The sequence below is a fragment of the Megascapheus bottae genome, chromosome 10, assembly GCF_031878675.1.
Source record: "Megascapheus bottae isolate mThoBot1 chromosome 10, mThoBot2.hap1, whole genome shotgun sequence".
Lineage (NCBI taxonomy): Eukaryota > Metazoa > Chordata > Mammalia > Rodentia > Geomyidae > Megascapheus > Megascapheus bottae.
The window spans coordinates 19,735,778-19,748,919 of record NC_143518.1 but is presented as its reverse complement, the minus strand read 5'-3'; the positions used below and the strand labels follow the sequence as shown (position 1 = coordinate 19,748,919).

The 13,142-nt window shown below is 41.8% G+C and overlaps 1 protein-coding gene across 3 annotated transcripts in view; it reads left to right on the top strand.

Moving 5' to 3' along the window:
* The window catches only part of Rgsl1 (regulator of G protein signaling like 1), a 57,032-nt gene extending 54,189 nt beyond the window's left edge, over nt 1-2,843 (top strand). For all 3 annotated transcript variants that reach the window (XM_090340304.1, XM_090340305.1, XM_090340303.1), the window contains 2 exons: nt 1,588-1,685; nt 2,565-2,843. In XM_090340304.1, coding sequence (XP_090196430.1) covers nt 1,588-1,685; nt 2,565-2,603 — 137 coding nt within the window. In that variant the 3' untranslated portion in view covers nt 2,604-2,843. The remainder of the gene's footprint in view (nt 1-1,587; nt 1,686-2,564) is intronic.
* Nucleotides 2,844-13,142: the final 10,299 nt, after the last annotated feature.

The window sequence follows — 13,142 nt, the reverse complement described above, 5'->3', positions numbered from 1 at the left end:
ACCAATAAGCCACAGTCCCAGCCATGATGTGCAGTCTTTAACAACCAAGAGTTGCTTTTCACACATACCGCTTGAACAGTGCCTCTGTCCTACACTCTGCTTCCTGGAGGCTCCTGCCACTGGATTTCTCTTCCCTATAGGAAGCCCCCTGGTCCTTATCTCTCAGGTGTTCTCTTTTCTATCTTCAGCTTCCAGGAGTCAAGTTCGCACTCATGATTGTACATGGTTTCTCCCAATAAACCTTTCCTTTCTATTTCAGTCATCAGCTTTGACTTGGGGAGTAAGTTAGAGATACTGCTTTGCTGTTTCTCATAGGTATGGAATGTCAGCTTGTAGGAGCTGCCTACATCTTTTCTTACAGCCTAATGGGAAGGCCGCTGTGAAACATGACCCCTGACCCATGAACCCTAGCAATCCTAAGGTCTTGTGATTCTGGTATCTACTTTCTATTCCCTTGCTTTTATTTTCAGGGTGTGTGTATGTATGTATGTATGTATGAATGTATGTATGTATGTATGTATGTATGTATGTATGTATGTATGTATGTAAGCATATGCATCAAATCCTTTATATCCAGATTGTCTCTGGGAATAAAACTATTGCAGCATACAAATCCTGTTTTCTCTCAGCCCTTTGCTGGAGGGTACTCCCTTCTGGATTAATCCTCTGCCATGGGCAGCTCCTCCAACAATGTCTGTGTGTCTCCTTGTATTTCTCTTTAGCTTCATCTAGCAACCTCACCCAACTGAAAGCTACACCATCTGTCGTGCAGCTGAATCCCGACCAGGGGTAGGCATGAGCCGGAAAATCTTCTTCAATCAGAGCTGCTCTGTTCAAGCATCCAATGAGAGATGAGATAAATTTTCCAGAGTCCTCGCTTCAAGTCTGACACTCCTACATGTAGAACCAAGTTGACCTGCTGCCTCTAGAGTCAGGGTAGTTAGGAAGAGATTTCTCTGTGGCTATCCTTTCTCACCTCCAATGGGAACAGGCACTTTCAGGAAGTTGAAATCCCGGCTACACCTGGAGGGAGAGTGTTCCAGATGATTCTTTTTTTGTTCCCAACTTCCCACATATACCAGTTCTAAGAACAAGAAGTATAAGGTGGAAAAGGCATTGTGTTTGGCAGAATACTGGTAGAAAAACCAGAAATCATTCCAGGCTACCAAACTGATTGAGCCTATCTCACTTCTGCACAAGCATCAAAGCAAAACTGATGCTAAGTTAGGGCAGGAGCCACGGTCTGCTGAGCACGACCAAAAGGTTGCTTGAAAGTCAGTGATATAGACAGCAATCTCTGTGAATGGCAGGCCTCACTTGTAGTTCCCACATGAACTTACAGCTGCCCTGTTGGTATTTGCCTGTGGTGGTACCTGGGAAACAAACCAGGAGAGTCTGGAGCTCTCTGCCCTGGAAAGACAATGCATGGCTTCAGAAGTCTTCAGCTTTGGGCCAAGAAGATGATACCAAGGAAGGGTATTATGTGTGGCCATTGTTATCTCTAAAAGAAATAACAATCTAGCAATAGTGGAGCTCTAGTCACTTTGCTGCTATTGGGATAACTTGTTATGCTTTTTTTCCTCCTAGATAAAAATCAACCCATGCTAAAAAGAAAAGAAAGCAATCAAGGCAACGGAAACAAATCATCTCCTGAAAACCACCCAACACCCACAGAACTTTTTCAGGTCAGAATAATATGCCCTGGCACCATCTTCCCCTGGAAAGATCAAGGAAGGGAATGGGGTAACAGGCAGATACCGCATGACAAAACTGTGGTGTGTCAGGTGTGGCAGAGAGCAAGAGACTGCATCTCTGCTCTATCCCACATCTCTGTTTTTCCCAACCCTGAGATATTTGAGATAGTCTTTTCACTGTGCTAAAGGAAGTTGTTATAAAATAATGATTTGATTTGGAAAAACCAATAGAAAATACAACTTAGATGAGAATCCAGTTGCCATTAACAAAAGGACAAATAGCCACCTAGTTTTGCCCCTTAGCACTATAAGCTATATACTTTGATCAGGCAGATTCCATGTTTCGTTTTTCTTTCTGCCTTCAGTATTTAACACAGTAGTATGCAGATACTAGTTGCTCATACATATGGATTGAGTGCAAGAGTAAATGGATTAGGATAGGTGCTGCAAATGCAGGAGAAAAAACAGTATGTGAAGTTTATACTGACCTATTACTAGAAAATCACCACACCAAGAAAATGTCATATTTTCAACAAAGAAAATACATGTCATATTTTGTCTCCTTGATATAAATTTGTCTGCGTGTGTGTGTGTGTGTGTGTGTGTGTGTGTGTGTGTGTGTGTGTTGGTACTAGGACTTAAACTCAGGGCTTAGGCATTGTCCTTAGCTTTTTTTAGTCAAGGCTAGCACTCTGCCACTTGATCTACAGCTCCCCTCTTGGTTTTGTTTGTGGGTTAATTGGAGAGAGGTCTCTCAGACTTACCTACCCAGCCTGACTTTGAACCATTAACCTCAGATCTCAGTCTCCTGAGTACCTAAGTGTACAGGCTAATAATTATGAACTTTAAGAATAGTTTGTTTTATTTTAGGAGTTCACGGAACCCACTGAAAGAGACAAAGAAAGCTGACAGCTCTGCCTTCATCATTAGTCCAAGCTTTTCCAGTGAGTACATCAGAATGAAATGAAGTCTTGCCTTTTGCCAAAAGTATGAAGACATCTGTTCCTCATGAGTGCCTCCTGCTGACCGGAGTGCTGTCCTCAGAGAAAGGGACAGCTGTATGTACAGCACCTCAGGGTGCAGGTCCGCACCCCTGAAGCTCAACCAGAGTTGCAGGTCATTAGCCAAAATAAAGGGTTTTCAAAGTCATTATCACAGGCCTGCCATCCTTTGCTTAAGGAAAGGAATACAGGGAAACCAGCATGCTGCTCCCAAGAGGATTTTCAACCCAAAACATTAGTGGACATTAGCAGAAAGCAGATCTCATCACATGACGGTGATGCCTGGATCTCCCCCTGACTTCGAGTCCAAACTAGAAGGCTCTGCTGCTATTCTTTTAGACCTCAAGGTATTCCATAAGGCAGAATGGATTTAAATCTTGTCTTTGTTCCTGAGTAATTTTGTAATTATCTTCGAACTACTTACCCTTACAATGTCTTTAGCGCCCTGATGTGTGAAACCCCCGTTGACAGCTTGTAGAGTCATTGGAGAACTAACTTGAGATAAGGCAGGGCATTGGCACAGCCCAGGACCAGGCACTTGGTTAGAGACTGGGGCCATGGTGGGTTGCCTCTCTTGCATCTTTCCCCTAAGCTTCCCGGAACACAGGGAAGTGACTGACCACAATGCAATGTTAATTTGCAGGTAAATTCCAAATGCTTTTCCTCCAAAACACTACATCATTTGGGGGTGGGGATAGAATGGTCAGGACATTACAAATCTAATTCCTAATACTCATGTGGTCTTTTGGGTGAGTTTTCATGATATATGTTGACAATCAACAGTGAACAAACAAGACTTCTTCCCTTTCTCTAAATGGTCACCCTGAGCTCTAATAGAGCCTTTGAAGATATCAGCCTTTCTTTCAATAGTTACTATGTGAGAGCAGGAAGAGGAGGCAGAAACATCATTTTACAGGGAGATACTAAAGGGAAGAAAGAGGTCAGATGACATCCAAGTCTTAGAAGACTGGCATGCAAGCTGGGTGCAGTGGCTCACACCTATAATCCTAGCTACTCAGGAGGCTGAGATCTGAGGATCAAGGTTCAAAGCCAGTCCAGGCACAAAAAGACTTGAGACTCTTATCTCCAATTAACCTCTAGAAAATGGGAAGTGGGACTTGGCTCAAGGGTAGGGCAATAGCTTTGAGATGAAGAGCCGAGGGACAGTGCCCAGGCCGAGTTCAAGCCCCATGACCCATTAAAAAAAAAAGCATACAGCTTTAAGATCTGTGATTCTTCATGGTACCATGCTTAAATTCTCCAAAACTATTTCATGTAAATGTCAGCGGGAAATCAGGGATCTATAGCTGATTCTTTTTTTTCTCAGGAATTGTGCCAGAATGTGGGTTTGGGTGGCAGGAGTGAGAACAGACAAAAAAGACTGGAAAGTTGTAGACTTGATAGTCTTAGCAAATAAAAACAAAAGGGCATTTCCATCAGCAAATGAACTGAGAAAGAAGATAAGGGGAATAGAAAAGGAGCCTGGCTAGGCAGTCAGGCAAAGGCCTCTCCCCTAGAGGCTCTCCACTTCTCACCACGGCCTTGAGCAGTCTTCTGTAGGGCCCCTGGTCATCATATCATGGCTCATTTCCCCTGGAAGACCTGCTTGCAGACTGATTGGATGCAAAGGGTATGTGATGGAATGGGCACCCAGTCAGAGGAGCTAAAGGAGCGTGTAGGAGGCTGTGTGGAGTCTCTGATTGCATCTGGGGACTGTTATGACCTGCAGGTTGTCCAGTGATCATGGGGGTCATGTAATCCTCTACTAGAGACACCTTATTAGCCTCTGCACAGAACATGCCAGATGGTACCCTAACAAGTTCTGCTTAACTAATCTTTTTGGGGGGTAGGGGGAAGTCGTGGGGCTTGAACTCTGTGCCTGGGCATTGTCCCTAAGCTCTTCAGCCCTTCTCCTTGAGCCACACTCCATTTCCGATTTTCTGGTGGCTATTAGAGAAAAGAGTTTCACGGACTTTAGTGCCTGCTTTTGAACCTCAATATTCAGATCTCAGCCTCCTGAGTAGCTAGGATTATAGGTGTGAGCCACAGGCACCCGTTTCTTCCCTCCTCCTTCTCCTCCTCCTCCTCCTCCTCCTCCTCCTCCTCCTCCTCCTCCTCCTCCTCCTCCTAGTTCTGTAAATATTTGCACTTTACTTTTCCCTCTCTCTCTGTGGAAGTAATTCTTAGAGCCATGGAACACTGTCCAGGCAATGCAGTTTTTCAGTAACAAGGCAGTACTCAGGAGGCTATGGGCAGGAAGACCAAAAGTTTGAGACCAGCATGAACTACATAGCTCAGATGGCTACACAATTGTGTTGAAACACAATTGGGATAATGGATAGCTATGGGGAAAAAGGAAATGCTATCAATTTTCAGTAACATGGATTAGCTTGCAGGACATTATGATAAATGAAATAAGTCAGGCAGTGAGAGACAAACTTAGGATCTCATAGAAGTTTGCAGTAGCTCAGTGCTGATATCAGGCTCATGTATGTAATCAGAGCTAGTCAGGAGATCTAAGGATTGCAATTTGAATCCAGTCCACTAAGAATGCCTGTGAGACACTTATCTCCCAGTAACCAACAAAACATCCAGAAATGGAGGTGTAGCTCAAGTAGCAGAGTGCCAGGTTTGAGCCAAAAAGGTAAGGGACAACACCTAGGCCTGCCTGGGGGTGGAGGGAGAGGAGAAGAGAGAAGAGATAAGAAAAGAGAGGAGGGCTATCTACAAATTCAACGCAATGCCCATCAATATCCCAATGTCATTCTTTAAAGAAATAGAAGAGGCAATCCAAAATTTCATATGGAATAAGAAAAGACCCCATATAGCAAAAACAGTTCTTGGCAGAAAGAACAGCTCAGGAGGAATTTCAATACCAAACTTTAGACTCTGTTACAGAGCTATAATTATCAAAACAGCTTGGTACTGGCACAAGAACAGGCCTGAAGACCAATGGAATAGAACTGAAGACCCAGATATTAAACCACAGACCTAGGGCCACTTAATGTTTGACAAGGGAGCCCAAAAAAATAGAATGGAAGAAAGATAGCCTCTTCAACAAGTGGTGCTGGTGGGACTGGTTAAGCACATGCAGAAAACTAAAGTCGGACCCTTCTTTGTCACCCTGCACTAGAATTAACTCCAAATGGATCAAAGACCTGGAGGTAAAAGCCGACACACTGAAAACTTTACAAGAAGGAATAGGAGATACACTAGACCTCCTTGGCACAGGTCGAAACTTTCTCAATAAGGCCCAAGAATCACAACAAATCGGAGAAAGGCTGGATAAGTGGGACTGCATTAAACTGGAGAGCTTTTGTATGGCAAAGGACATAGCTAGTAAACTAGGAAGCCTACAGAGTGGGAGAAGATCTTCACCAACCATATAACAGAAAAAGGCCTCATATCTAAAATATATCAACAGCTCAAAAAATTGAATCAATCCAAAACTAATCTCCAAAGTAACAACCATCCCATTAAAAAATGGGCCAAAGACTTAGAGTCTTCTCTGAAGAAGAAACAAAAATGGCCTATGGACACATGAAGAAATGCTCAACATCTCTGGTCATAAAAGAAATGCAAATCAAAACAACTCTAAGCTTCCACGTCACTCCAGTTAGAATGGCCAGGATCAAGAAACTAATAACAACAGATGCTGGAGGGGATGTGGCCAGGAGGGATCACTACTACACTGTTGGTGGGAGTGCAAACTCGTTCAACCACTATGGAAAGCAGGATGGCAGTTCCTCAAAAGACTAAACATAGAGCTCCCCTATGACCCAGCAATTCCACTACTTGGCATTTACCCAATCGTCCAGAAACAAAGACATACTAAATCCACCAGCACAACAATGTTCATTGCAGCACTATTTACCATAGCAAAGATATGGAACCAACCTAGATGTCCCTCAGTTGATGAGTGGATCAACAAGATGTGGTATTTGTACACAATGGAATTTTATGCTGCAGTCAGAAAGAATGACATTGCCCCATTTGTTAGGAAATGGAAAGACTTAGAAAAGATCATATTAAGTGAAGTAAGCCAGACTCAAAGGAACTTAGGCTCAATGGTCTCCCTCATTTGTCATAATCAGTAGAAACCTTGGCTCTCCTAGCAGAGATTTGCAATAGAGCAAAACCTTGATACAAAAGGCCATATAGTACGACGCTAAATGAAAGGATCTCTAGGATATAGAAACATAAGCCATATAATGAATGATTGTTGTCCTTAATGTACTATGTTATCTCTCATCTCTTTTGCTGTCCCTTGGTTATCTCATATTGTTACAGTATCTCACTTTGTTATGGGATATATCCCATATATCCCATATATACAAATATATGGGATATACAAATATATGGGATATATTTGTATTTGGATTTGGATTTGGATATACAAATATATGGGATATATTTGTATTTGGTTATTTGAAATTGGATAGGGAACGGGGGGGGGAAACAAGATGAGGGGTGGGAGTAGGGGGGAGGGAAATGGGGACCAAGACATGTGAAAGGGTATCAATGTATGGGAATTAATGCACCATCTATCTGGCAAATATCATGTAACCCTTCTATTAATTACAATAAAAAATATATGAAAAAAAAGAAAAGAGAGGAAAAGAAGCAACAGAACACTGGTTGCCTACGGTTAGGAAAGGGGCATGGGTAGAGAGAGAATTATTGGCAGTACTTGGGTGCTCTTATAGGATAGAAGAAATAAAATTTAAGATTGTGTAGCACAGGAGGTATGTATAGTCAACGGATGTTAATTATGCATACATTGGTAATAAATTTTTAGCAATGTATGTGTGCATCTGTGTAATAGTTTAGGTAAATATTCCAAATGTTGCATAAAAGAGAATTGGACCAAAACACTATTTGTTGTTTACTTGAAATTCAGTTTAGAAGGTATTTGGTCATATAGCCCTCCAAACATGGGATATGCCTTGGAATTTGTATACCCAGCACTGGAACAGAATGAGATGATGTGTCCTAGCAGGCTTGAGGGAGGGCATTTAATTGGTGAGATTGCCTTTTTCCAGTCCTGTCCCCTAAGGCCCTGTTCTGTATTTCCTGAAAATGAATGGGAGCTAAATGTCTTCACATTAGTGAAGACCAAGTCCAAAAGGACACAGAAAGGAGCAGGAATATGGGAAATCACAAATTATCTAGGCAACTTGAGGAAGGTGTAGAAAGCTATGTGTAAAACTGGAATCTCCCATTAGAGCAACAGGAGTGAGTCTATCTGGGCATTTCATGGTCCCATCTTTCAAATCCAAGAGCAGTTGTTTCTGAGAAGCATGATTCTGCCTCCAGCTATGCTGAAAACACAGACGGTGTGGAAGGACAGACACTATGGGAGGACATGAGAAGGTCTCAACAGCAAAGGGATGACTGTTGATTTGGGGCATCCCATGGCTAGTTAGTAAGGATCATTTAAGAGGCGTGAGTGTGGTTGTGTAGAGTAGTGAGGGAAAGATCACAGAGGGGCTTCAGGACCAGCCTGAGGCCCTGTGAATAGAATGTCTAGTAACTGATGCAAGACAGAAAGAATTGTAATATTTCCTTTAGGACCTCTCTCCTTCATTTGCATAGCCCCAGGAAAGCCCAGAAAGAAGAAACTGGAGAAATGAATACCTAGACCTTAGCTTTCTTCTCCAGCTGCTTTCCTGCTAAGACTTCGCCTTGGCTCAACTCACTTCTTAGCCAAAGAGTGAGGAGCTTATTGATGTGACCCATCCAAGTCAGACCTGGGTAAAGAGGGCAGGATGGAGCGGGAAGCAGGGGGCAGGGACACGATCATGATAGCAAATGGAAGACGAGTGTCCAATGCAGATAGTCCACACCAGAGTCACAGATGCTCCCCCTAGGCCATGTCTGAACTGAAGAAGGAAGGAGGGAAAGAAGGAAGGAAGGAAGGAAGGAAGGAAGGAAGGAAGGAAGGAAGGAAGGAAGGAAGGAAGGAAGGAAGGATAGTGATCTGACATGTCTCAGGCGGAGCAGGGGATGGGGAGAGTGGGATGTGGTAGGAGAAGGTTCAAACTACAGGAGCAGAACTCCCCAATGTCTGCATGTTAAAGGGCGGGGGGCTGGGCAGCAGGTTTCCAGAACCACAAGTGGTTTAGGAAGTCTTCCATAATTGAGGGAATGCTAGTGGATGATGATCATAAGATTACACAATCCAATTACTAGCATGTATTGAACACTTCCTATAGGCAAGAAAATTGCTAACACTTTGCATGTGTTGTCTTATTTAATCGTATCTACTAAGCTTAGAAAGTAAACAATACTATCCATACTTTTGTAAGAAGATCAAAGTCTATGTAATTTAAGCAAGCATCTGGAAGTCCACCGTTGGTAGAATACTCCAGATCTGGAATCAGATCCCTAAAAACCTGCCTCCAAAGTTTCCGCTATTAACCATGACTGACTTCCTATAAATAGCTCTAACTGTGGTTCCTCTAACCTGTCTACACATTGGAATCCATGGAGGGATTTTGTTGATTTTGTCTTCATTTTAAAAAATTTTCTTGATGTACGGAGGGGTTACAGTTAAGTTCATCAGGTACATTACTCCTTGAACATTGTTACCCCTTCCCATGTTTTTTTCCTACTTTCCCTCCCCCCACCCCCTCCCACTCATCTTGTTTTTCCCTTCCCCTCCCTTTTTCAAAGAAACAAGTAAACATATACACAATATACCAGGTACCACATTCAGATACAGTAACAACGTGAGATAAACCATAAGGGAAAAGAAAAGAACTAGCTTCACAGAGTACATTGAGAACAACCACCATAAATATGAACCTTGTCTTCATTTTTAAAGAGGAGTTTCAGGTTCACGGCAAAAGGGAGAAGAGCTACAAAACACACAAACTCCTTCTCTCCAGAGAAGCATCTACTCCTCCCTGGCATGCACCGGAGTGGTGCCACCCACCCATCATCCACAGATTTTACTGAAGGTCACTCTGGGTGTTATAATCTATTTATTCCCAACCCCTGGCATGCATCTCTTTATTGTCCTTTCCATTTCCTGAAATCATGTAACTGGAACTCTACAATACATGTATGTATATATATATGTGTGTGTGTATATATATGTATATATATGTATATATATATATATATGCGCTGTTTCACCTTCTTGGGTAGAACAAGATGGTTTGCAGAACCATGCACAAAGGCCCAGGTTTGATTCCTTGGTACCACATACATAGAAAAAAGCTGGAATTGATGCTGTGGCTCAGGTGGGTAGAGCTCTACCCTTGAGAAAAGTCCAAGGGCAGCACTGAGGCCCTGAGTTCAAGCCCCACAACTGGCAAAAAAAAAAAATAGTTTCTTCTCTTGAGGACAGGCCTTTTCAAGAACAAATGATGCTGACACATTTCAAACAATGGTTTTCCTTCTTCCCCACAAGACCCTGATATTTTTCTCCGTGATCTTCATTGTAAGAACTATAGATCTCCAGGAGAAAATTTTAGTAAATATAGAGCATTTCCTCCATATTTAATCTCTATATTTCCCCACATTGAACTTCTAGCAACTTGCCAATTTCCATACTTGTTCCCATGAAAGTGAGTTTTTCCCCTTGTAGGTGGTGATTTTCTGTATCTGCCCAGCTGTCTCTCTACTCAGGAGAACAACCATTTTCCCTATGATCCCTCAATGATAGAGAGATTTAAGAAACGTCACTGAGGCTGGAACTGATGGCTTATGATGCTCCTTATGTGGCAGATCCGAAACTGGAAGCCCTTGGGAAATAGTTTTAAATGCTGTGAGCGTGGGGCCCAGCCAAGTTCCTGGTTCCATTGGCCTGGGCTGGAACACAAATGATCCTGACATATAGCTTGCATGGAGAAAGACCAGCATGTGTCACAGACATGCCATGGGTGAAGGAGAAAAGCAGACACAGAATAGACAAAGAGGACGTTGTCCTTTATGACTCTAGCCAGCCTTTTCCAGATAGATTATTAAGAGAAATTAAGATGAAGACGGGAACGTGACCTGATTTACCCTCTAAGGTTTCTCTAGTTGTTCAGATAGCAAGGATGAGAAAATACTGTTCTGGTGACTCACAGACTTTGCTCTCCAGTTTCTGGAAGACTGAGCAGCTGAGGATTCAACACCCCCAGTCATCAACCTTCTGCCTGTGTGACTCATTCCCCTTAGGTCTCTATTGAAACAGCTAAATAAAATTCTACCCAATTACTTTATTGTACAAAGTACATACTAGAAACAAAAGGCCACTCATCTAATATTCCAAAAGAGGGAATTTTCAAGAAGCAGAAAGTGAAATTACCTGTGTTTATGCTTCTCTCCTTTGTTTTAAATTCATTCTTTCTGTGATTATCAAGCCCATTCAAGATTCTTGTACCACATTTTACGCATCAATATTAGTGACTAATGTAGTATTCTTATTGTCCTGGATGCTTCAAATAAGCAAATGTTATTTACATTTAATCCCATTTATAGTTTTCTGCAACCTCAAAAAATGTCCAATTACCTGTTTCTTTCCCCATTTTTTTTCTGTGCGGGTGACTCCCATCTCCTGTTCTTATTCTAAACGTACAGATCAAAAGACAGCTGGTTAGTTGTGCTGGTTCTGGGGCTTGAACTCAGGGCCTGGGCCCTGTCTCTGAGCTTCTTTTGTTCAAATGTAGCATTCTACCACTTGAGCCACAGCTCTATTTCTAGCTTTTTGGTAATTTTTTGAAGATAGGTGTCTCAGACTTTCCTGCTCAGCTGGTTTGGAACCACAATCCTCAGATCTCAGCCTCCCGAGTAGCTATGATTACTGACAAGAGATACTAGTGCTCCACTTAAGCAATTTTAATATACACAAATAAGCTAGGCATGGTTAATTCGAGCTACACAAGAGGCCGAGACCAGAAGACCAAGGTTCCATCATGGGCAGAAAAGTACTTGAGACTCAATTAGCCATCAAATGCTAACCTAGAGAGCATAGCTCAAGTAATAGAGTGCCAGCCAGGAGAAAGAAAGCCAAATGAGAGCATGAGAAACTGCATTCAAATCATAAAGTATGCAGATTAAAGACACTGATGATAAAGATTGTACCTTTTTTTCTTTTTCCTTTAAAATTTCTGTTTCTGGTGGAAAGAGAAAGAAAGGGCATTTGTCTCAATTCTATTACATTCCAGGTGGTAGGTTTAATGAATTTGAGCCATTATAAGAAAATGCTATAGACTGGAAGTAAAAAACCGTAGACATTTATTTCTCAGTTTTTGAGGCTAGAAGTCCAAGATCAAGGCTTTCTTCTCTGACAATGTACTACTCACCTGGCAGGTAGAGGGAAGATTTATTCATATTATCTCTCTCTCTCTCTCTCTCTCTCTCTCTCTCTCTCTCTCTCTCTCTCTTCCTCCCCTCTCTTCCTCCCCTCTCTCCCTCTCGCCTCTCTCTCCCTGTCCCTCCATTCTTTTTATAATGTTAATAATCCAATCATGAGGCTCCTCCCAAAGACCTCCACTGCAAATAACATCCTATTGGGTATTAGGGTTTCAACTTTTAAAAGCGTTGGGTTCTACAAAACACCATATTTTCAGGAAGTGTTAGTCTAATAACTCTAACCACCATAACCTCACCCACATGGCTTGTCCAGAACAATCTGATTGTATAACCTCCTCCCTTCTCTGTATTCTGGCTCCTCAGCTTGGCAAAGCCAGGTGCTTCTAGAATGATTGTGCCTAATGTAATTAGCACTTGATATGAACTCAATAAAAATGTTTGTAGGAATGACAACTGATTGAGAAATATTTTCTGACTGTCAGTAAGAAAAACTCAGAGAATGTAGACAGAAGGTAAGTGAGAAGTTCTTCCTTTCTCTCTCTATAAGGACACTCAAGGCCTATGATGTTCTAGAATTATAGGAGGTCCAAAGATAGGCTTCTTTTTACATTTTGAACTAGAAAGACATCCTTCCTTAAAACTAATACTAGACTTGCTTATTAATGTTTTCTATTTTTCTACTGTAAATACCAGTACTCTCTGAAGTAGAAATGCCACTCACCAAAAGTCAGACTTAATATGACTTAAAATTTTATTGAATATATTTCTCACTTAGACATTTGATTGACATAGGCAAGTATGCATTACAAATCAGACAACCAAAGTTTAATTTTAAAACCTTAAGAAATCTTGCTCCCTATGAAATTATTTTATTTAAAAAACAAATAACAAAACTTCATTTCTTCCAGTACATCTCAACTCCATCCACTGACACGTATTGATCATCACTCGACACCTCTTTTCAGAAAGAATCTGATACTATTTTATTCCCACTCCAAAGTTCCATCTTAACTGTCACAATGGTAAGTGTGCTAGCATCAGGCTTAACATCAGGAATATCTGTTTGGATCAAGTCAGTGATACTTTCTCTATATATGTATTACAGTAAACCAAAGTATTTCTAAACTTAATTCCCTCAACA